The sequence below is a fragment of the Anas acuta genome, chromosome 5 (genome assembly GCF_963932015.1).
Source record: "Anas acuta chromosome 5, bAnaAcu1.1, whole genome shotgun sequence".
In the NCBI taxonomy this organism is placed as follows: Eukaryota; Metazoa; Chordata; class Aves; order Anseriformes; family Anatidae; genus Anas; species Anas acuta.
The window spans coordinates 58,654,510-58,676,809 of record NC_088983.1 but is presented as its reverse complement, the minus strand read 5'-3'; the positions used below and the strand labels follow the sequence as shown (position 1 = coordinate 58,676,809).

Here is a 22,300-nt window from a genome sequence, read left to right as displayed (position 1 = left end):
AAATGAAGTGGGACTTCCTTGGTACAGAAATAAGACACAAATTTCCAAACACGACAGTAACATCCTTTACTAGGAATTGTTGTGAACTACCCAGCCCCAGAAAACATTAATTAGGATCGCATGGTCTTTTAAGGATTATTCTCTACCCAGAGCTGCTGCGCTTGTGCATCAGTCACTGTAAAATGGCAAATCCTAAGGTCCATCACGTGCAGAAAACAAATTCAACAATGTCAGCGATTCCTTTCTTACCTAAATGCGTTTACTAATGCTACACTTGCTGACCTAAACCTTTTACTAATACTTTATTTTCTATTTTTTAAATTCACAAACAGCACCCCCTAAAAAGTTTAATCCCTGCTGCCCCCTCGACTCGCCCAGCCAGCGATTACTGCCTGCAGCCAACCCAGAGCCCAAGACTCTGGTTTCACACCGTGCTGCATGGGAACCCACACAGAAAATGGTAAATTGCTTCCTAAAGCAAGCAAAACTTTTGGTTATTAAACAGCAATGAATTCTGGATAGTGAACTGATACCGATGCAAGCACATGGAAGTATATTTATGAGTTTAAAAGATTGAAAAAGAAAACTGCATAAAGAAAACCAGGCAAGGCTGACATGCTTTCTGTGCAATCAGCTTCTCAGAAACCTCAGTGGTGAGCAACATAACATCATCTAAGTCATTTTTATTATTTTCAAAACAAAGACCAGCTGTTTGGTAACAATCTGTTCCCAAGGATAAACTTCAGTTTTTCAACTCTTTTCTTGTCATTTTTACATCGGTTGCCAATGTATTTTAGTGGCCTCAGTTATTTCATTATTTTATAGCTACTACAGAAAATAAATGCAACATCTTTGTTTCCATCTCTTTGGGATGTCTTCTGACATCTTAATTTCCATAAATTGCAAAGTGTAGCCTTTCCTTTGAGTTGCACACTTAAAAAAATCTCTACCTTAGCATCCGTAAGTCAAACAGATCCATAAATGAACCTTCTTGTGTTACCCTAGCTAGCAACTACGTGAGGTTGAACACATAGTTTCACTACAGTGAAATCATCGTGTCACTAAACAACACAGTGATGCAGGACAGTTCTGCTTTTTTATTAACCGATACACAAATGGATTTTGATTGGAAGAGCTTGCCTCAGGATTTCTTTTTGTCACCACCCCACTGCACGAGCACTTGGGAAAACACTGCGTATGATCGGTGCGTAGATTGTGCAGACAGAATTTCCTAGACAGCCGCCAAAATCACTGCATACGGGGCTTTTGGTCATTATGAAGAAAATGTATACACGTGCATGGAAAACGGGAGGAATGTCAGGAGCAGAGCTACTGCAGCTGCGCCAACTGATGGATCAAGCCCGATCATAATACCTGAAAGCGGGAGCGTTTGGCCACAACATTTACCTTCTTTGTTTATCTTGCACTACTTTCTTCTGTTTATCTTCCTCTACTTTCTCCCATATATTCTCCATACTCAACGACAGTAGGAATCAGCTGGGGAGTCTCCCTTAAAAGAACACCACACTGCTGCCAGGTGCACGACAAGACAGCCAAGGTACCGTCGGTAGTTTCAGATCTACAGCAATGTGGGTCGGAGAAAGCGTGGAAACAGGCTCTGCCTTCTAAGTCTGAGTATTTATTCTTTCCAGCTTCGCACACCTTTGCACAGCTGCTGTCGAGGCCCTCCCAGGCCCCGGGCACGTTGGAGTTGCCCCTCAGCCGCCCATGGGCATGGGATCGCTGCTCTGGTTTGCAGAACGTGACTGGCCTTTCTTCTGGTGGCAGCAAGCACGAGATGCACGTGCGCCCTTTGTGTCCTGTCTCATGTGCCTAGAGCTACCACCAAAACGTTGGATCAAAGCCTGGACTTCTCTCTTGTTCATTTCTTTCTCAATTCCAGAGCATTTCGCTTTTGTCCTTTGTCGTAGGCCTCTTCAAATGGAAGTTAGGTTTAAGAACACTACGGCTGCCTCAGCAGCAAACTACGTGTGTGAGACGTACGGGGTTGGTTCTCCTACACCTTGTACCTCCCAATGTCTGAAGCCTCCCAGTGGTATCCCACCTTGCCGGGGGAAGGCAGCGTTCAGTCCACGGCCCTTAGGGTTGCAAGTAAAATGCCAACTAGATCAGTAAGTGCAGTAGCTCCTTCCTCAGACTCGACAGAAGGGAGTTAAAGCAGTAAATAAACACCAAAATGCTTATTATTTTTAATGAAATGTTGACATGTTTCGATGCCGAAGCCTAAATTCATATGCAAATATCATCAGTATTTATTTCCCCAGAAACAACTGCTCCCAAATGACTAAGAAAATGCCAGAAACAAAATTACTCACATTCCCCTTCCCTTTATTCATCAACCTGATTGTGAGAAGGTGTATCAGATTTCAGAAAATACTGCAGTGGAGACTAGAGGCTGTCGGATACTCAGTACATGACTGGATGGCTGAATTTGGCTGAAAATAAGATTGCAAATTTCTTCACTAACCATGGGTTTAAAACAAGCAGCAAATATTCTTTATGGGCAAAACGTAGACACCTTTCATCCTCATCTAAGATCTGGGGTGCTTACCTTAATCTAAAGAGAACAGTTTCATCACGGTTGTTTCAGCATACATGAATTTAAAGTACCTTGTATCTAGACAAATCCTAAAATCGGCAATATTTTTTAAGAGCTAATGGGGAATAACTCAGGTCCAGGAAAGCAGTGGGAGCATGGTAACTCCTGACTGGTGGATGCGTGCTCCTAGAGGCCTGATTTTTTCAGCCCACGTGGTAGGTGCAGGCATAGTTTTGAATAAAATGAGTCAGAATTGGAAATTCTCCCTGTTTGTTCACCCATCCTTGCAGAGGGCAGGTATCTGCACCTGTTTTCCATTGAGCTGATCAGGCAGAACATTAAAAGAGCAACCCGAAATGGCTGGTTTCGTAAAACTTGGGTTTGTATTTCTGGAGAACAGACTTCTGCTTTCCTGGACATCCTCCTCCCGTGGACACACGGGAAGGAACACACTTTCCCTGGCAAGTTCATCACTCAAACAGGCAAGCACAAAGGATGACTGACTGACTGACAACACAGCAGGCGTATTTTAACGTTTCCAATCCCCTATTCCCCCACTGCAGCCCCTGCCATGAGTTGCTGGAGCTAATGGAAAATGCATCCACAAGCAGTGTGCCTCCTCCACGGGCGTGGACACGGTCCTTTGGGTTTGTGCGGGCTGGGACGTGGCCCTTTGGGGACAGAGCAGCTTTTTGGGGCTGCCGCTCAAGGCCAGGAGCCGTGGTCACGCCGTGTGGCCACCGTCACCTCGCTCCTCAGCCTCCGTGCCCCCGGTGCCCTGCTTCGTCCCCACACCGTGCGCTGAGGTGAACCCACCAAAAGGACAAAACATTTGCCAGTGGGTAGGCAGGCACGTACATGCAGGCTCTTCCCGTGTGTATAAATACGCTCTGGTGGAGAAAGCTGTGGTAAAAATGGTGTGGAACAGCCGCTGCTCCTCGGGCTGAGGCGGCGGGGCTGAGGCACCACGTCCCGCTCCGCCAGCTCGCACCCTCCCGCTCCCCCAGCCCTAAACCCCCACGGGCTCGCCTCCCACCACCCACCCGTCGCCCCCCCGGCCCCCGAGGCCTCCCCTGCTTACCCTGCTCGGCCCGGCCGCCCGGGGCGAGCGCGATGAGCGCGGCCGGCAGCAGCAGCAGCACCGCGGCCCCGGCCAGGCTCCGGGGGCCGCCGAGGGCCGGCGGGGCGCGGGGCGGCGGCGCGGAGCCGGGCCCCGGGGGATGCGCCCCGCGCCGCCGCGACATCTCTAGAGCAGGGGCTGCGGCGGCAGCAGCAGGAGAAAGAGGAGGAGGAGGAGGAGGAGGAGCGGGGGGCTCCGCATGGCGCCGGCGGCCGCAGCCGCAGGACGCGCTGCCCGTGCCCCTCCTCAGCTGCAGCTCCGCCACAAAGCGCCCCCCGCGCCGCCAGCCCCGGCCCCGCCGCCCGCCCTCAGAGCGAGGGGAGGCGGGGAGCGAAGGGCGGGGGCGGCGCTGCCGCCGGGACCCAGCCCTCGGTGGGCGCCTCAGGGCCCCCGGTGCCGCTTCAGGCGGTCCGGCCTCGCGGCGCTAATTGGCTCCGGGCACAATGAGCAGCGAGCGGCTGCCACAAAGGGAAGATGGCAGGGACGCGGCTGCCACCGCCACAGCGCTCCGCTGAGGGGCAACGGCGGTAGCGCAGGGCCCTCTGGCGGTACCGCGCCCTGCCCGTGTGGAGACTCCCCCCTAAAACCCCTCTCACTACCTTCATCTACCAGCTTTTGGCATAAGGAGCTTTATAGACACAGACCCGTCAATAAATTATCTCTGACAGCGTTTGTTTCTGGGTCTAGCTCACTCACAGTCACTCCCCTCCATTATACACTCTGTGCATATAAACATATATTAACACTTTTTTTTTTCCTAACGTTTTTAGTTTAAGTCCTTTTAAAGACACGTATTTCGCAGCATGGTGTACTGGGTCTGGCTGGAATGTTAACTTTCCCTGTAGCAGCCCATACAGTGAAAGTAAAACCACCACGCATGGTGAATTACCCTTACAACCCACGAAAATTCACTCAAGTTTTACCAAGAAACTGCACTTAACCACTCCCTAGACCTACCCCTAGACCTACCTTACCTGATTCCATTTACCTTCATGGGTCAGAAAGGTAATTTCAAGCCCTCAGAGGGGTATCCGTGCATCCACACCTGGTGCTGGGATCTGTTGACTTGTATACAGGCTGCCCTAGAGCATGCACATGCCCTGTATACTTGATAACCACATTTTTTAATCCATTTTTAATCACATTTTTTTAATCCATTGCTGTGTGTGTAAATTACTCACATTAATGTGAATCTGCCCTCATTGTCAGCACTGTAGGGCTTTGTGAGTGATAAGGAACAGCAGCTTCTCTGTTGCTTCCCAGGGCAGGACCATCTCTCCAGCTGAAAACCAAAGCTGATTCATTGATAAAGCAAAGCCTGATCCCCAGCCAGCTTGTCCCACTACAGTTCTGCAGCATGTGACAACTCCATTGAGTCCGAAGGCTTTTCCTTGAATGAATGCTATCACAACTGCAGTACAAATTTGTCCCGTGCACTGAGTGCTGGAGTCTGGACCAGATAAACACCTCCTCGTGTTGCACGAGCAGGGCACATAGAGAAACGTACCTTTTGGTTTGGCTACACTGAAGGCAGATTGCTGAGACCCTGCTAAAAGCATGCCCTGCACATTGCTAAAATTTCAAATCTCGAACCAAAGAGAAGCTTAGTCAAATGACTACACCATAGTTTAAGAGTTGGAACCATTCACATGATTTTTTCCTTGCCTTTACCTTAACCCAGCCCGGATCTAACACAACAAAGAAAGCCACCAAAGATCATCTGCTGCAATATATATTTTAATTCAAAGTGAATCTCGACAGTAATACACCATAAATTCTTATTTTGACACTCACCAAAATAGTCACCTGGAAAACCCGCTTTTTGTGACAAAGTACAGAAGGCTTGGTCACATTTAAATCACTGAGAACTAGAAAGAAATACTATCGCAAACTGTAAGAGACATTACATCCATAAAAAATTTTCCCAGTCCTCATATTGTAATATTGCACAGTGCAATTGCTACATGGCGAACTAGTGTAGCATAGAAATCCAAAGCAAAATTAAAAATAAAAAAAGAAAAGAAAAAAAGCCACAAGTCTACAAGTTGTTAAACAGTAACAGTTCAAACTTAGTAATCAAGTCTCTATCACTGGGTAATTCTAGAACAAGTCTTCCTACAGCTTGCAGTGTGATTTAACTTTTACTTAACACAAACCAAGTTAATTAGCAGTAAAAACAGAAAATTTAAAAACTAAAACCAAAAAAAAAAAGTTAATACAGTAGCATAGTAGCATATTTGACCAATAAAACACCCTGAAGTTAAAAACTGAACACAAGAAATTCATATAAAATCTTGCAAATTAATTATGCAGATATGCAATTCTGTAGTCATGCAGTGTTTTATTTAAAAAAGGCATTAAAACAGTAACATGTATAAATGCTTCTCAGAGGATGACTTTGTGTTTTTTGTTTTTGTTTTTGTTTTTTTCTTCCCACAGAACAGGCCTTCTGCCTGAATGCTTTTTTTCTGCAGTTGGGCCCTGGACACTTGGACTTACAAGAGTCCGTTCTCTCAGAATGTATTGCAGGATTGGGGAAAAGCCATCCATTACGTTGAATTTAAGCTGTGGCAGAATCCCAAATCTGTCGTCCACTGAAATGCAGACATTCCTAAACTTACAATACGTAGAAAGAGCAGCAGATCTAACGTGGGGCACATTTACAGCAACTTCTTCCTGCATACGGCAGGCTACTGTTGTGATATACAGATAATTGTGTCAATTTAACAAGCAGTCGCTTAAAACCTTAAGCACAGTAAAAAGAAAGTACAGTAAATACATTAGACCACTGAAAATCCCCATGGCCCCGGAAAAAAAAAAAAGCTTTTTTTTTTTTTTGTTATCACAATACAAAATTCATCTACTCCATTTGCATTGGTGATTTGTGGTGTGTCCATTGCCTGCAATGGAGTAAGCACCAGAAAAGCGTCAATTCCCACCACGAGGGAGTTAACAGAAAACAATCTGCTGGACCATATAGTACAGGTTTGAAGTGGCAAGGTGGATATCCAATTTGAGCATTTTCTTGACTCCATATATTTAGGCTTTATCTATGTGTTGATAAGATTTCAGATTAATCAGGATACTCCTAGTTCCTAATGCATACTTTATATACACATTTATACTTGTACAAAATGCATAGAGCTGATTACTAAAAACACTGAAACTTTTGGGAAAAGTTAGGTTTCTTAATTTTCAGTGTGATTAAAAATGTACTGCTGGTATTTTTGTTTGTTTTACGATCTAATACTGTTGTATTTTAGTTATTACTTAAATAAATCAAATGTAGGCACATTTATTTCATTCAGACATTCATTAAATAAAACACTGCTTGTGTTAGTGGAGTAAAGAAAAAGTTTACCAGTTATTAGCTTATTGACAGAGTTAAAACTCAAATGCTTTGCACTCTTATTCCAGTCAACATTGCAAAGATTGTATTCCAGATTTTGTTTTAAAAAAAAGTTAAGTCAAGCCTGCAAGATGCAGCTGCTTAAGTGTCTACACAATGCCAATATGAAAACATAAAAAAAAATTAAGTTACACCAATACATCCATTTATATGCAGTGATGAGCTCAAAGTTAATGGAGATAAAATACTGATGCAAATAACACACCTCAAAAAAACATATGCAATCATCTTTCATCATTTACAGTATAGTAGTTACGACACTTCAAACATGAAAAACAAAAGTTTAAAAAAAAAAAAAAACAAACAACCCAAAACCCGGCTTCTATTTCATGTAATTAGACTTGTACAGAAATCAGAAGGCTAAGAAAGAACTAGTTAATCACCTAAGTTCACAGCTATCTGAAGTGGCAATCATTATATAGCAGCTTATCTATGATACATTCAAGATAAATGATACAATTTATTACTTGCCCATAAGCTAAAACACAGCCTCAGTTTCATACCTTCTTTAAATCCCATCTCTACACTACAGTATACTTGAGGTCTATGAAAAAAGTAGCTACCTTTTATAGGAAATGGATGATTAAGTCTTTGGTGCTGCAAAAGCAACTTCATTTGAACAAAACGAAAAACAAAAGACACACCTCCTAAGGAAAAAAAAAAAGAATGCAAAAAGCATGTCATTTACGTCCCTGACGGAATGTATTAAATAAGCAAACACCCCCAACAGGCTAAAACAAATACTATCATGTAAAAAGACTAAAATCTCTCCCATGCATAAATGAAAGATTGCACACAAAGAACTCACATCTTTTCAAGCTTCAATAGTAAATATTCTGCTACTAGTTATTAAATACTGCATGGTTTGCTCAAGCTAAGATGAAACCACATCATGAATCAATGAGCACTTTGCTTTTTCTTTCATTATCTAGTCAGTCATGCCTACTGCACCTCTAAACATTTTATTATATCCAATTAGACAAACACTTTTAAAATAAACTACTTAGATTGTATTGCAGTTCCATTTAACAGTATGAAATACTGTGTTGTGTGTCACTACTCAAGAGCTACTGAATCAACTTTCCTTAAGCACTACTAAAGTCTTTCCTTGAAGCTAGATCATTCTGGGAAAAAAGACAGCAAAGTTCAGCTACAGCAAAACATGCCGCCTTCTCGTAAGGAAAAAACACCCAATACTAAAATCATACCACACAAAACCCAAAATGAGCAATACGCTATCAAAAAATCAGCAGATCTGAATTTTTAAGTGCTGCAGTCCTCAACATTGATATATAAGTAATAACATTAACAACCTCAAATATTTAAGGCACTATGTGTGGGAACAGTTTACAATGCAGCTGAGATTATTAGGACAACAACATTTAAGAGCAATGTTTAGGCTTTTTTTTTTTGCCCATGCAAAAGACACATGCAATGTGAAGAACAACAGCTCAACTTTTAGGTAAGTGACTCAACATTTAAACACCAAGATACGTAACACAAACAAGTTACTTCTACACTGTACTGCTGACATATGTGCATCTGTTGCTCTAATTCTGTACACTGAATGGCTTCCCAAATGTAGACGTGTCTTGCACTAGTTAGAAGGCAATTTTATAAAAAATAGCAGGAGCAAAAACAGATTTCTGCTCCCATAAGTCACCTGTCTAAAGTTACTATATAAGAAGATAACATGACCAAAGACAAGTTATACCAAATGTGCAAAACACATTAAAAGTGAGTTGTTTTTTTTTTTTTTTTAAAGCTCAGAGTTGTTTAAATTGCACCCAAGTCTACATGATTCAAAAAAATAATTTTCCTGTTGTGCCATGGCTAATATTTAATAAATACCATGTTTCTTCTTAAATCAAACTTCTGTGTCATTGAGCTTCCTCAATATACTTTATTTGAGTTCTCACATAAATGGATACTGGCTGAGTTTTGTCGGACTCAGTGGAAATCCTGTGTAAGCAGGTGATGCTGCAATGTACGAATGTGGTGGAAAAATTGGTTTGTACTGAGTCTGATGAATGGTTGGGGAAGGTAAGAGACGGGGGTTTATGCCAACTGGAACTTGGTGAACTATACCACTGGGGTGAGATAGATTGTACGTTGGATGCTGCAGTAAGGGTCTTGAGGTACATGGTGAGGCAAGGAGGTGGGCGACAGGCGCAGCAGTACTAAGGGGTGCCGAGGATGGGTAGGGAAGAATAGCGGGCTGTCCTCCGAGGTGGGTGCTTCCAGAGAGATGCGCGTGTACGGCAGTAGGATTTGGACTTCCTTGGGGAAGGGAGAAGGCGTGACTGGCTACGCTCGCTGGGATGTAGGCCTGCTGTCTTCGGTGAGCATAGTTCCCGTTCCACTCCTGCGGCCCAGAGCCAAAGTGCTGAACCTGTCCGTACACAGAAACAGACAAGTCTTAATATTTTTTTTAGAGTATGAAGACGGTTTGAAAAATGGAATAATGCACTAAAACTAATCAACTTAAAATCAAGAGGAATATAGAGACGGGAATAATTAAACGCTTCAACAAAAAATATATTAGCTATTTAGATAGTAGCACAGACAGGAAATCTGACAATAAGAGATGATAAACAGAACACAAGTTGTTTTAATGCTCTTGCAAAAAAAAAAAAGAAAAAGATAATATGCCATGCTGGGCTGTTTTAACAGAAATACCATGTATCACATGAGCAAGGTGCTTATTCCAGTCTACTCAGCACTGGCTTGGCATCAATTGGAAGTGCTGCATTCAGTTTGGGCACCATAATGAGGCACAAAGAGGACAAATAGGAGAGAAATTTTAGAGGAGAGCAGAAAAAATAATAAACGGATTGAAAATACCTGAGACAACTAGGCAAACAGAAGTCTAGGGCTATGATCACAGGAAGGCGTGGCAATCATTTACAGTTATAAAGACAAAGACTAAAAATCAGATACTCTCATTAAGTGACGCAGATCTGAAGCTACACAGGGCATCTACCAAAGAAGGAAGGCTCAGCATAAATTTTTGTCATGAAAATAACATCCTACACTTCCTGCTAGGAGCCTGAGGAGCTGCAGCCGCTGAGAGATTAAAAATTAATACTATGCTGATCACATTAAGGTTTACTTAGAATTAATTAAATCAATCCTGCATGATTATGCAGAAGGGGAGATTGTGTCACCCACCCAAATGTTTCTTACAGTCTCAACTATTCAAGCCATTATCGGTAAATCCTCTTATCTACATATAGCATACTTGCATTTAATATTTGACTTACAAGTTAATATCCCCTATTTAAGACTTACACAAACAGGTTTCCTCTTTAAGACTTGCACAAACAGGTACTGTTCTTCTATTAAATGCACCTCCAGATATCTAACCAAAAGCTCAGTGCAGCTACAGCTCAAAATTAATTCATTAAAAAGGGGCTTAAACCTAACGCTGTGTGTCAACTTCAGTTCTCAGCCACAGTAGACACATTTACTACATTGCTGGGTAATGATAAAAGCAGCTTTTAAATCAGCCTTGGGTATCTTCCAACACTGGACTTAACTAAAATCCCAGCTTCCTCCCCTTAGCTTTGCTACCTGGATGCAAGGGTAAGGAAGAGTTGAGTTTGTTAAGCTCAGTCTCTGGATACTCAAACTACAAGTATTTTCACTACTAACAGAACACAACAGAAAGACAGCTCCAGTTTCTAACTGTACACTATAAGCATTTTAGCATTTGGATGTAGGAAAAAAAAACAAACACTAACGCTTTTCGCTTTGTCTTGTGCTTGTAGTTGTATGTGTTGCTTATTTTCTGTGTGATTTTTCTATCAGTTTTCAAAATAAAGTCAGCTTCTTAAGAAAATGACCAAAGGTACTCATGACTTGCCCCAAAAGTTGAAATCCGTGTCAAGGTTTGAACATCTCTGAACTGCAATAGTGCTCTTAAAAACGGCAGTTGCCATTTACACCGATTGAAACTGTAAGCATTCAGCATGTTTGGAACCTCAAGACAGAAAAAAAACACTTCTTTGATATAAGCAAGTACAAATACCTGACTGAAGTTTATATGTTGCTGATTGAACGCCGATGCCAGTTTTTGCTGACGGCTTCCCACAGCAGAAGACTGGTTTATTCTTCCCAGGACAGACCGACCCTTTTTCAGTGGCTGGCACGTAGCATCTTCCAAGATATAAATGAACACTGTTATGCTTTTGTTGCTTTTATTCTCTTCCAGCAATTCAAAGACAAAATTTGATTTGCTTCAGCATACAGGGGGAAATAATACATTCATCAAAACCTTAAAACTCCACTATTTGGAAGTGTTTATTACAGGTTAAGATACATGAGTAACTCAAAATCCACATGTGTATAGTGCTATTGAATAAATTATTCAAATTCCTACTTTTATCTACTGATACAGAAAGGAAACACCACCTCAACTAACTTACCTGCATTCACCATCTGTTCATCAAGATGTAATCTGTTTTCAAGACTCATTGATGGTACCACTACTGTGCAAACAGTTGATTTGGTTTCAGGATTAACTGATGCTCTTGCTTCCTTGTTTTTATTGGTATTAGTTACAAAGCCATCTTCCACAAACGGGCTGTCGTGTCCTGAAGAGTCTGAAGTCGGGGAGCCATCTACTGTATCACATCCACTTTCCTGTTCATCATCTGACATACTACCAAAAAATAAATGTATGACATGAAACCAAATATATTTTCATAATGCAGACACGTTTTGTTAAAATGCCACATAAAATTTAAGGAAGTAAAACAACTTAAAAGTGGATAAAATGTTACATTTTACTTATGCAAGTACAGGCACTCTAGAGGGCAGTTGATGTTCAAAACTCACCCTATTCACAAATTAAAAGCCAGGGAAAGGATAGAAATCACTTCTACATAAAAACTTAGTAGGTGAAAGTTACACATCTTTTTTGGTTATTCTTTTAAATAATTTTGTACTTATAATCCACCTGAAATTTAGATCTTCAGTCCAAGTAAAAGGCTGAAGACATTTTATTCCAGAAGAAATGAAATTACAGTCTCTGTATGCTTACTACACTAGCAAAAGAGAATACACTGAAAAAACACAGTGAAATCATTTCCTTTCAATATCAGCCACAACCTGGAGTTTGCAGCAAGCCTTCTCTTGGGGCTAATAGGTTCATTATTGCTAATGAAAGTTTGGGAAACTTCCTGCATAATAGCAGGTAGGTCTCTGTCATCTACAAATCCATCGCTAGGAGCTTAACTGGACCTTACCTACTGAAAAAGTAGGTCTCTTTGAAGCTCCTCTGGAAACACCACATGTGCATAACTTCATATGTGTATATATATATTATACGTTCACATAACCGAAGCTTATGTTTGGTAAAAGAAAAAGGACAGCGTAATTAAAGATTGCAATACAAGATACACAATGGGAGAAGAAGAGGCTGCAAAAATTAAAGATGCTGGTAACTTCAGATCTGTCACATCCTACTTCGGCTTAGTTAATTTTGCAAACTGGTAAGACTCTCATTCTCAAGGGAGCTGTAAGCAACATGTTTGAGTTTTCTGAGTAACCAGCATTCTTCCAGCATTCTAAAAGCTGCCAGTGAGGCAAGAAAGGTCTGTTAAAAAGGATAAGGAAGAGTCTGTACTGTGCAACTGTAAGCCAATAAAGCAATATGTAACCATGTAATTTAGCCTCACCAGAGGGCAACATAACAAAACCTTTGCTTTTTGTTTTTCAATAAACTGAGCCTACCAGGTTCTTTCTTTTTGCTGAAAAGAGCACAACTTTTTACCTGTTGGATCTCTTGCAAGGGGATGGACTGGACTGTCCTGAGGAGCTAGTACTCAGAGTGCTATCAGGACTGCTTAGAGAACATACACGGTCAATATTCAGAGTGTTCTGGCAGGCTTCGCAGTCAAGGCTACCTTTACACCTACCACACAGAAAAGAAAGTGAGCAAACATGCAATCTCTCATTCGTTCTTTCTGTACACCACTGACTTAGAAATAGTTATGGAATAAAAAGAGGTCAGATACTAGAAAAAGCCCCCTAAATAATGTAAACAAATACTTAATTCCTTCCGGTTTTGTTTTGGTTTTGCCTTTTTTTTTAAAGAAAAAATTCCAAAACAGATTTTAAACCGTTTCAGAGTTCTTTTGGAAATTCTAGACAAAACATGCATTGCTGGAAACCTACTAAGGAATTTTATTACTGAATCATTACTAACAAAGTAGATACAGTTCTTACTACAAATAAAGTTCAGAGACTTAAAACAACAGACAAAGTTGAGATTTAAAACAAACGTTCCTCCAGTTCAGAATTGGTAACAAGTGAAAATAAATTCACACATTAGACTATTCAGCCTTTATTTAAAACAATACAGCTCTGTGATAGCTTTGAGAAAAAAAAATCCTTTGTGAGACCACACACAGCATTTGTGTTTGTACCCAAGTGCACACCTCTTCACACTGCCTTTTTTTTTTTTTACTCACATACATATAATGTTATCTACTAGATGCTGCTGCTAGAACACGTTGATTATACAAAGCCAGAAGATTAATCTTCAACACAGAAATAAGGCATGACAGTATTAAGGAAAAAAAGTATGCTGAATTTAAAAGTATTCTTATTCTGAACAGGTCTGTTACAAAAGAAGAGTAAACTGTTTCCTTTGACAATGCCCAACTTTACTAGATTAATGAAGAATTTATTATTTTTCACTTTTAAATAGCATACTACTGCAGAATTAACGTTGTAGTGAAATCTGATCAGCAGTGCATTGTCTTAAAAAAAAAGATCAGATTCGTTAAGTACAGCAGCTGTGTTAAGGCAGCTATATTTTAGTAGAACCCAGTAAAAATAAGCATCAATTCTTACTCTCTCAGTGAACGTGTTCTTCCTAAGTCATCTTCATCAGTGTCACTGCTGATGGTGATCACACTGACTGCTGGGCTGGGGGAACCTGTGATGAAGATAGCCTGGCGCTGTTTGTTTGAAAGAGATGAATCAGGGTCCAGCCTGACCGATGCTTCGCAACAGTTACTTTCCCGTCCTTCTGAGTTATGATTGTCCTGTGCTTCTATACAGCTTATTCTCTTCACAGCCTTCAGGTTAATTATCTTTGGAGACATAAAGGCTGAATTTTGGATATTGGTATTTTGTAGCGCATTGCTCCTGTGAAGAAAACACAACAATTCATATTCTGTGAATCTTTGCCAACAGATCTTAAAACTGTTCTTTCAAAAAAAAAAAAAAAGGCTAAAATACCACTTTTCTAAATTAATAAAAAGGAAAATATGAAATGGTAAACAGTGATAAATATTTGGCATTTATGATTTTAGACATTAATGAAAATTTAGGAACATGCTAGTAAGAAGCTAATCACAGCATCCAGAATAAGATTTAAGACTGAATCTTGCAAGAAAATTAAATACAATATATTGAAACCCCATTATTTTTACAAAGGAAAAAAATTAAAAAGTCCTACTTGGATAAAAAAACAAAACCAAAAAGCTGGCCAGATTTCCGGAAAAGATTCTCCGCTGAATCTCACTGAAAACAAAAGCTGATAGCCTCTGGATGAAATCCTTCCCTATCACAAGTCTGCTGTAATCATGTTTTATAACAAATGGTTTTTTTTGTTGTTGTTATTAAATGCCCCATACCTTTGCAAATTCTCGGTATGGCAGTGAGACTTTAAGTTGTTCAGCAAGGAGCTGAAGGTTTTTTTGTTTGTTTTCCTACCAACAAAAGAAAGACTGCTCTTAAGATGGTTGTAAGGCATAGTGCGACCTTTAGAGTACCTCTTTATCTTTTGTTCTCTAAGCCTGATATTTCCTCATACATATAAGCTTAGGAATATCTCATTAGAGTTACCTCAGTAGTTTCTTACACCTTCCCAAAGGCAATAAAGACAACTTCACTCTCATGACAGGCTCGGATTTACCAACAGGAACTAGAATGAATCTATTGCTAGTGCGTTTTTTCCCCATCTAGTCTGTATTACCACAAATACTGAATAATAAGGGCAGAAAGAACACATTTTCCCAAAAGGCACTTTTCCCCCCGCAACATGCCACTTTCACAGACATTCCCCTGCACCCTGAACAGCAGTTTCAGATATACTATCTTTGAATGTTAGAAATATTCGACCAACCTGTTCTGACACAGTTTATTTCTCTTGGTAGCTGCAGGCTGAGGCCAGACAACATGTGCAATGCCCACACTAATTGGCTGAGGGGCAGACAAGGTTATCTGATGTGTTAAAAGAGGCTGCGGCATCACCGAATTATAATGGGTGCCCTGGGTAATCATCTTCCTGAGGAAAAATAAAGGAAAATTTAAATCATTTCCATTGCATCCATAGATCCCGTTAAACCAAAGCCAATAAAGTATTGCACAAAAATACGTGGACTTACCCCCAGTCTCCAAGCCTTTGTGGGCCAGCCACAGGATCAGAAGCTAGAGATGTTGCAGGGGCTGTCACTGGTGCTACTTGCTGCCATGCAGGAACCAGTATTTGCTGGGTATGATTTGACCATGTCTGTTGTGAAGCAGAGAAGATCTCATGACACAGGGAACGACTCAATTTATACTAGCTGATTGTAGTTCAACACAATACAGAAAGCAACTGTGCGGGGCATTATCAAAGCAATTTTCATAAAAATGTTTGCTAACAGTTAAAATAAAAATGTTATTTCTTTAAATAAGCTCACCTGAGAAAGGATTCCTGCTCGAATCTGTAGTGGTTGAATTGCATGGGCCTGGGTCACGAGTGGAACTGCATTATCCACCCTCAGGGAGAAACTTGTGGGTTTACTGTGGTTTGTAGGAATTCCTATCAGGAAGAAAAACACATACACAAGCTTTAAGCAACATATCAGCCTTGCGTAGCTTCAGAGCAAAGTGCAAACATAAAGGATAATTTTACATTTTACTATTTTGTCTTGATGTGTTTATGACCTAATTCCATAACTTCGACTTTTCAAGCCAAATAAATATCAATATAACTCTTAAAAGATTTTTGTGCCAGTACTGATCTGCACAGGTATTTGACGCTGTGATTTCCAAAAAGAACTGCCAATAGTTACTATTTGAAAACAGACTACTAGAAAGGGGAATGACTTTGGCAGAAGGTTTTGCAGAGCGAAGCATTTTACCCTTCATCACAAGTTCCATAAAAGGTATTTGCAAAGAAGCAGACAAAAGCAAAAACAAATTCCAAAGCTTCTCACTGCTGACTTCTGTGCTTCTCACACACACCATTTCCAACTCGCCAAAAAAACATTCCTCCCAGCTCTTGCAGTACACAAAGCCACATATATGATACCCCTGTTTGTTACCATCTCTTTTGTGGGAAACAACATAAGATTTTCTGTGTATGCTATCAGATATTTTCTGTAGAGTCCGTAATCCTGTCAAATCCTCCTTGTAGCAAAACAATGCAAGCTGCAGCACTGTTATCACAAGAGCATAAGAGCAAAAGATGCATCTCATGCTTTACATAGATTTCACTACTGTCACGGGAAACTCAGACAGACACAGAGCAATGCTACAACTTAACAAGTTCAAGATAACTTGTTAAACTAAAATGAAAGATTTCTTTTAAACAGATTTGCAACAAAACAGCTGTGGCTAAAGAAAACATTGGCTAGAAGAACACTAATTTAACATTCTAATGCCACTTTGCATCTTGTGGCTGTTTGGAGTTTTTACTCAAAACCGAACTAAAGATTAAATGTGTTTTGTGATCTTTAAAATACAGGATAAAGAAAAATCTTCAACTGATAGAATACTATCATGTTATAAAACAACATTAAGTAATCACCGTGCAGTTAAAAGCTTTAAATTTTGGAATGTTGTTGATTAATTTTTTCAATGCAGACACCTAGAACAGCAACATCTTAACTCTGCCAGGAGTAGCAAGACTTAGCACTCAAGACACTTGATAGAGCAGCCAAACAGAGAAAACTTGAAGTGGTGCCAGGTACCATTAATATCCCTTTCCCATACCAGCAGCTCAGCTTGTCACCTATGTGATGAAGCCAATATACTCCTTTCATCCAAGTTGTAGTAGAACTTCAATTTGGACATTTATCATCACACTAAGAATAGAGTATATAGATCATAGAGGAAGTATTTGTCCATACTGTTTCCTTTTTTATAATCACTTTATTCATCTCAATATAATCAAAACAGTAGGGATTTTTAATTATGGAATATGCCATCATGCAAAGCATATACAAATATATAGGGAATGATTTAGCTGTATTAAGTAAGCTCAGAAGAAAGTCTGTACGAAGCTATGCATTGAGCTCTTATAGCCTCTGACACCCTGCACAGTGAATACTCGAAGCTTTCAAAAGTTTCTGGAATCCAAGACAGAAGCAGCCACCACAAATAACATTGAAGTCTGTTGTATCTGTTTTTACCTGCAAAGATAAAGACTTCCTGGGCTATAAGGTTAGGGAGAAAGTAAGGAAAAGTTTGAAAAACTTTTGTTTTGAAGTATTGAAGAAAAACCTGCTTGCAATAAAACTATCATTTCAAGGTCTGATCTCTACAACAAAGTTCAACATTACCAAGACAGATAAATTGCATCTTTGGAGATGGAAGACTAAAATCAAGCTAATAACAACAACCACCTTTCCCTTTCTGTAGATGACTGTCACTAGGTTAAGAAACGCTGTTTTTCATCAGCTTCTCTCTGATCAGTTCTTTATAAAAAACAACAAAAAAGTTTATCTTAATGTGTTCTAAGAAATTTTTAAAGATTCCTCAGACAGCATGGCCCGTGTTTGCATGATGCAAATGCATTTTTTTGGGGGAAAAAAGAGGTCACCAGCTTTACCATGCATCTTTCCAGAGATGCATATCCTTACCTGGTCATTTTCTATAACTAGGGAAATGCTTCTCTGCTGGCATTTCCACCTCATGGTCTTACAAATGTTTCCGATAATTAAGCATTCAACTAATTATTTGTTTCAATAAATAGAAAATTGTATACTTAAATCAAATCTTACCCCTCTTAATAAAGGGAGTTCTGGCAAGCTGCCCTTTCCTCCCCGCAGCGCAATGAAATCAAAACTCTCAAAGATTTAGTTAGATGTTTTTCAACCTTCAGAAAGTTGCAACAGTTCTATCTAATTGTCCTGGTTTATCTTATCCATAGGACAGCAAATGTGATTACTGCTTACATAGGGCAGCCACATCCTTAAGCGAAACCCTGAGTTTCTACACGGTTTATTAAACATTTGCTTGCATGTCCAACTAACAACAGCAAAAATCCAGATTTATCACAAGTGTTGTATTTTCTTATCCTTATCCCTACAGAATTCTAAGAATTTATTGCAGAAAAAACAACAGTACTCTCCTCATCTTTCTTGCTTCTTCTCAAATTTTATTTTAGAATACCCTTCTTGCTTGCTGTAGAATCCACATTGCATCTCTCGGTTTTGTGTGTGTGTGTGCACAGAGAGAGCTCACTTTATCTGGTTCTGACCCTTACACTTCTTTATAATGACGTAACTGTTTTAATAAATAGTTTATGTGGATATCATGGAAAACTCAAATACAACTAACAAGAGACAACGATGCTCGTATTCCAGGAACTATCAATTACGGTTGAACATACCTTGAATAGTCGGAGGACATATAATCAACGCCTGCTGGAAAACATCACTGCAACCAAACTGAGCAGTTCCTGCCTGCAGTGGTATCCCTTGGTGCAAAACTGAATGGGCAGATGCAGTTAATGCCTAGGGGTACAGATTCAACACAGACAACATTATAATTGTGACGACACCCCCCAGGCTAATATACTAAACAGCTAAAATAATTTATAAATACGGAGTTTCAAATACGTTTCACAGGAAGCAATCGCCTTCAGCCACGGGAGGGCACTATAATACAGAAGTGCTTTACTACTACGACTTTTTTTTTACTTCACTATTACAACAATTCCAGCTTGTCACTTGATTTTGAAACGTGTTGGATTCTGAAGTTTGGGAGGTTTGTTTTGGGGGGTGGGGAGGTGTTTTTGCTGTTGTTGCTTTAAATGAACACTAAGAAAAGAATGAGAGTATAAGAGAGCACTTTGTTACTTATCCGATATACATTTTTCAGTTATGAAAATAATTAGAGAAACACCACTAACTGAGTTTTTAATACAAAAATGTTTTACCTGGCTTCTTACCGGGCCAATTTTGGTGAAGTTTGCAGTCAGATTAGCTGCACTGCCTGAGGCAACTGGTCTCATAAGTGATGTTTTATTGCGGTTGCTTAAGTCATACAAATTTGATCTGCATTTGCAAACATCCATGATGTGAAAACAGGACTTTACTCTATTAAAAACAGAAAATATTAAGTTTCCTTAATTAGAATTATATGCAACTTAAATGTACACGTACAAGTACACGGCACAAGAAAAAAAATTCAAAGCCCACAGTTCTCAGTTTCATGGAACAGCATCATGAACAGAAGTAGAAAAATAAATTACTATGTGAATGTCAAGCCCTTTTAATGCATATTTATTAAGAATAAACACATTTTAAGAAAACTGCTATATCCTGCTCCTTGCATTTAACATCATTTTCCAACAACTGGGTAACAAGCAAGGAAGATATTAGGCTAAATGGATGGAAAGCTCTTTCCTTCCCTGAAATGCTTGCACTTCAGGAAACCCACACTGAAAGATCTAGGTCTAGGACTGCAAGAACTTTTAATATATTCCATATTAATCAAGGCACAAAAGAAAATATCTGAGATGCTCATTTCAAGAACAAGTGCCTACCCTAGCTCTCATACCTGACAGGAGCTAAGGTTCTTCATACCTCTAAGAATCAAACCCAAATTTCGGCAGGGTTGGAATTTTATAACCTAAGCATATAAATGAGCATTTAAAAATCTGTTGTTATAAGTGTTACTTTTCAGAAAAACACATATCTATTCAGTTTCTTTGACCTAGTAGATCTATCTAATATTGCAAGCACTTGAAAGAATTTTCTAACATGTTACAGAAATGACTAAAGAATTTTTTTCTTTGACAGCAGATGAAACAACAGTATTGCACACATGAACAGAGAGATTTAGAACAGTTTTTGTTACATACTGGTTGCTATGAGGAAAATCAAGGAGGTGCTTCATGGTAACAAAAGAATGGTTCAGGGTCTCAGCTGGAGTGATTCTTAAATCAGCATCAATCAGTAACATTTTCTTCAACAAACTGACAAACTCCCTCCTATCTGCCTTCTCCGCCAACAGGTCACTTCCTTCCAAATCCATCACCATGTTCACCTACCATTGAACACAACAGTCAGATAGAAGACACGCATATTAGTTTGCCTCCTCCCATTACTGCTTTCTGCTTTAAAATACTAAAATTCAATGAGTGTACTGTATTGGACAAGGTGAATTCGCTAGATTATGCAAATAGGGATGGCTTGGAATTAGGGAAACTTTTCTACTTCCACCACATGTATTATTCCCCTTGTATTCTCCCCAGCAAAAAGGCAAAACAGAAAGATTTCAGTCTGGGATCTGAAACTTAAAAGTTAGATTTGGGATGGAGATCTTTATACGGTCTAACTTAAAACTACAGAGATAATCTTCAAAACTTATTTCAAACATGTATTAATGGCAATCTTGAAAAAAAGATTTTATTAACTTTTCACGATATTAAAGAGAATGAGAAATTTCCTTTTGTTATTGACCAGAGAGGTATAAAGCTCAAGAAAAGCGAGTTTTTTCAACAAAAAACAAACAAAAATGAAATGACGACTTATACTGAAAATTACATTGCTGATATAGCAGCATCCCCATAAGTTGTTCCTTTATCCAGAATGGCAGATGTGATAAAAGAGAAAATACACATTACATATAAAAATTAAAGGGTTCCACACATACACAAGAACAAGTGCCATTGCTTAACATACATGGTGACAAAGGAACATCCTTATAAAGATGGACTGACACAGCTGGACACTTCCTCGGTGCAACATATGCAAATAAGGATGGTTAGGATTGATAAAAAAAAAGTAATGATCATCTAAAAATTTTTTTCTTCAAAACTACTAAAATATTTGAAAAATCATTATTCATTCTCATCAGTCCTTTTGCAAAGGAAGAAGGCTTTAATACTCACATGCACTATATCATCCAAACTGTTGAAAATATACTTCCTGGCCTCTTTAGACTTCATACCTGTCTCTGCCTCATGCTCTTCCAAAGTCTCAAAAAAAAGAAAAGGAAAGCTGAGTTTAGAAGCTGGCAATAAAGGACACTTCCAGCTAATTTTAAATATTTATTGGCCTAATAAGCCTGTTTAGCAGAAAAAAAAAGCATGTGCTTGACTTCCTTGTATGTTTTTTTTTTGTTACTTTCATTTTCTAAATTAAAATACGAAACTACTGAATTTCACACCTGAACTACCCCAATACTGGATTACAACAGATGTTTTTTGTAAATCATACAAGAAGCATTAAAAATTTAATCAAAAACTTGGTTAATGAAACTCTCCTGAGTGCTTATATATGTTATATATATATTGTATGTATATATATATATTATTTATATATATATATACACACACATATGTATAAAGTACAAGTAACAGAAAACCTGTTATATTTATTTCCTTAAACTCAGAGCTTTAATTCCAAACAGCAGCAACATCGCTAAAAAAAATCAGATAGCCTTGGTTCAACTTCTATATGCTTTATCTTTTGTTATTTTTATACTTTTATTCACTTGCACAACAGGTAGTGTAAGTACTTTAAATACTTAAGTATGAAACACACAGTTAAATCCTAAAGAACTAATTTCATCAGTTACCAGTGACTTATGAGATGAAATATCCCTTTCTGTTACACTTTTCCTCTTTCAATACAGACCAGTAGACAGGTTTTAAGAGCCCATGCTGCAGGACATAAGTTAGGACTGCATGGAAAACTTTATAGCATACTAATTTCAGAAAAGTTTCTGAAATTAACTTTGAAAAAAAAAAAAACTGTGAGTAATGACCACCGGTCCATACCAAAATATCTTTCTTCCCCCAAAACATCATTTAGTCTGATGGGAGAATTTTAACTTTTGAAAGTGAACAGGTCCTAAAAATGAGGAAAGGACTCGTTTGGATTCCCTGATAGAGAAAAGCCAGATGTACCTTTGCCATGTAATGATCAAGTGCGTGGAGAAAACAAAAAAAAAAAAAGAAAAAAACACAGAAAAG

General features: G+C 39.2%; 2 protein-coding genes across 10 annotated transcripts in view; both read right to left on the bottom strand.

The window, feature by feature from the left end:
• Positions 1 to 4,186, bottom strand: part of KIAA1549L (KIAA1549 like) — a 104,314-nt gene extending 100,128 nt beyond the window's left edge. For 2 of the 4 annotated variants that reach the window (XM_068685089.1, XM_068685094.1), the window contains exon 1: positions 3,642 to 4,181. In XM_068685089.1, the coding sequence (XP_068541190.1) occupies positions 3,642 to 3,804 (163 nt within the window). In that variant the 5' untranslated portion in view covers positions 3,805 to 4,181. Of the gene's footprint in view, positions 1 to 3,641 lie in introns of all 4 variants that reach the window. The other 2 variants (XM_068685093.1, XM_068685088.1) reach the window with 2 other exon arrangements.
• Positions 4,187 to 5,396: 1,210 nt separating this feature from the next.
• The window catches only part of HIPK3 (homeodomain interacting protein kinase 3), a 65,563-nt gene continuing 48,659 nt past the window's right edge, over positions 5,397 to 22,300 (bottom strand). For 5 of the 6 annotated variants that reach the window (XM_068685096.1, XM_068685099.1, XM_068685098.1 and 2 more), the window contains exons 5-16: positions 21,215 to 21,301; positions 20,183 to 20,367; positions 19,256 to 19,415; positions 18,707 to 18,830; positions 15,789 to 15,910; positions 15,492 to 15,616; positions 15,230 to 15,391; positions 13,951 to 14,247; positions 12,866 to 13,006; positions 11,517 to 11,752; positions 11,120 to 11,247; positions 5,397 to 9,481 (exon numbers count right to left, since the gene is read on the bottom strand). In XM_068685096.1, coding sequence (XP_068541197.1) covers positions 9,005 to 9,481; positions 11,120 to 11,247; positions 11,517 to 11,752; positions 12,866 to 13,006; positions 13,951 to 14,247; positions 15,230 to 15,391; positions 15,492 to 15,616; positions 15,789 to 15,910; positions 18,707 to 18,830; positions 19,256 to 19,415; positions 20,183 to 20,367; positions 21,215 to 21,301 — 2,244 coding nt within the window. In that variant the 3' untranslated portion in view covers positions 5,397 to 9,004. The remainder of the gene's footprint in view (positions 9,482 to 11,119; positions 11,248 to 11,516; positions 11,753 to 12,865; positions 13,007 to 13,950; positions 14,248 to 15,229; positions 15,392 to 15,491; positions 15,617 to 15,788; positions 15,911 to 18,706; positions 18,831 to 19,255; positions 19,416 to 20,182; positions 20,368 to 21,214; positions 21,302 to 22,300) is intronic. The other variant, XM_068685095.1, reaches the window with a different exon arrangement.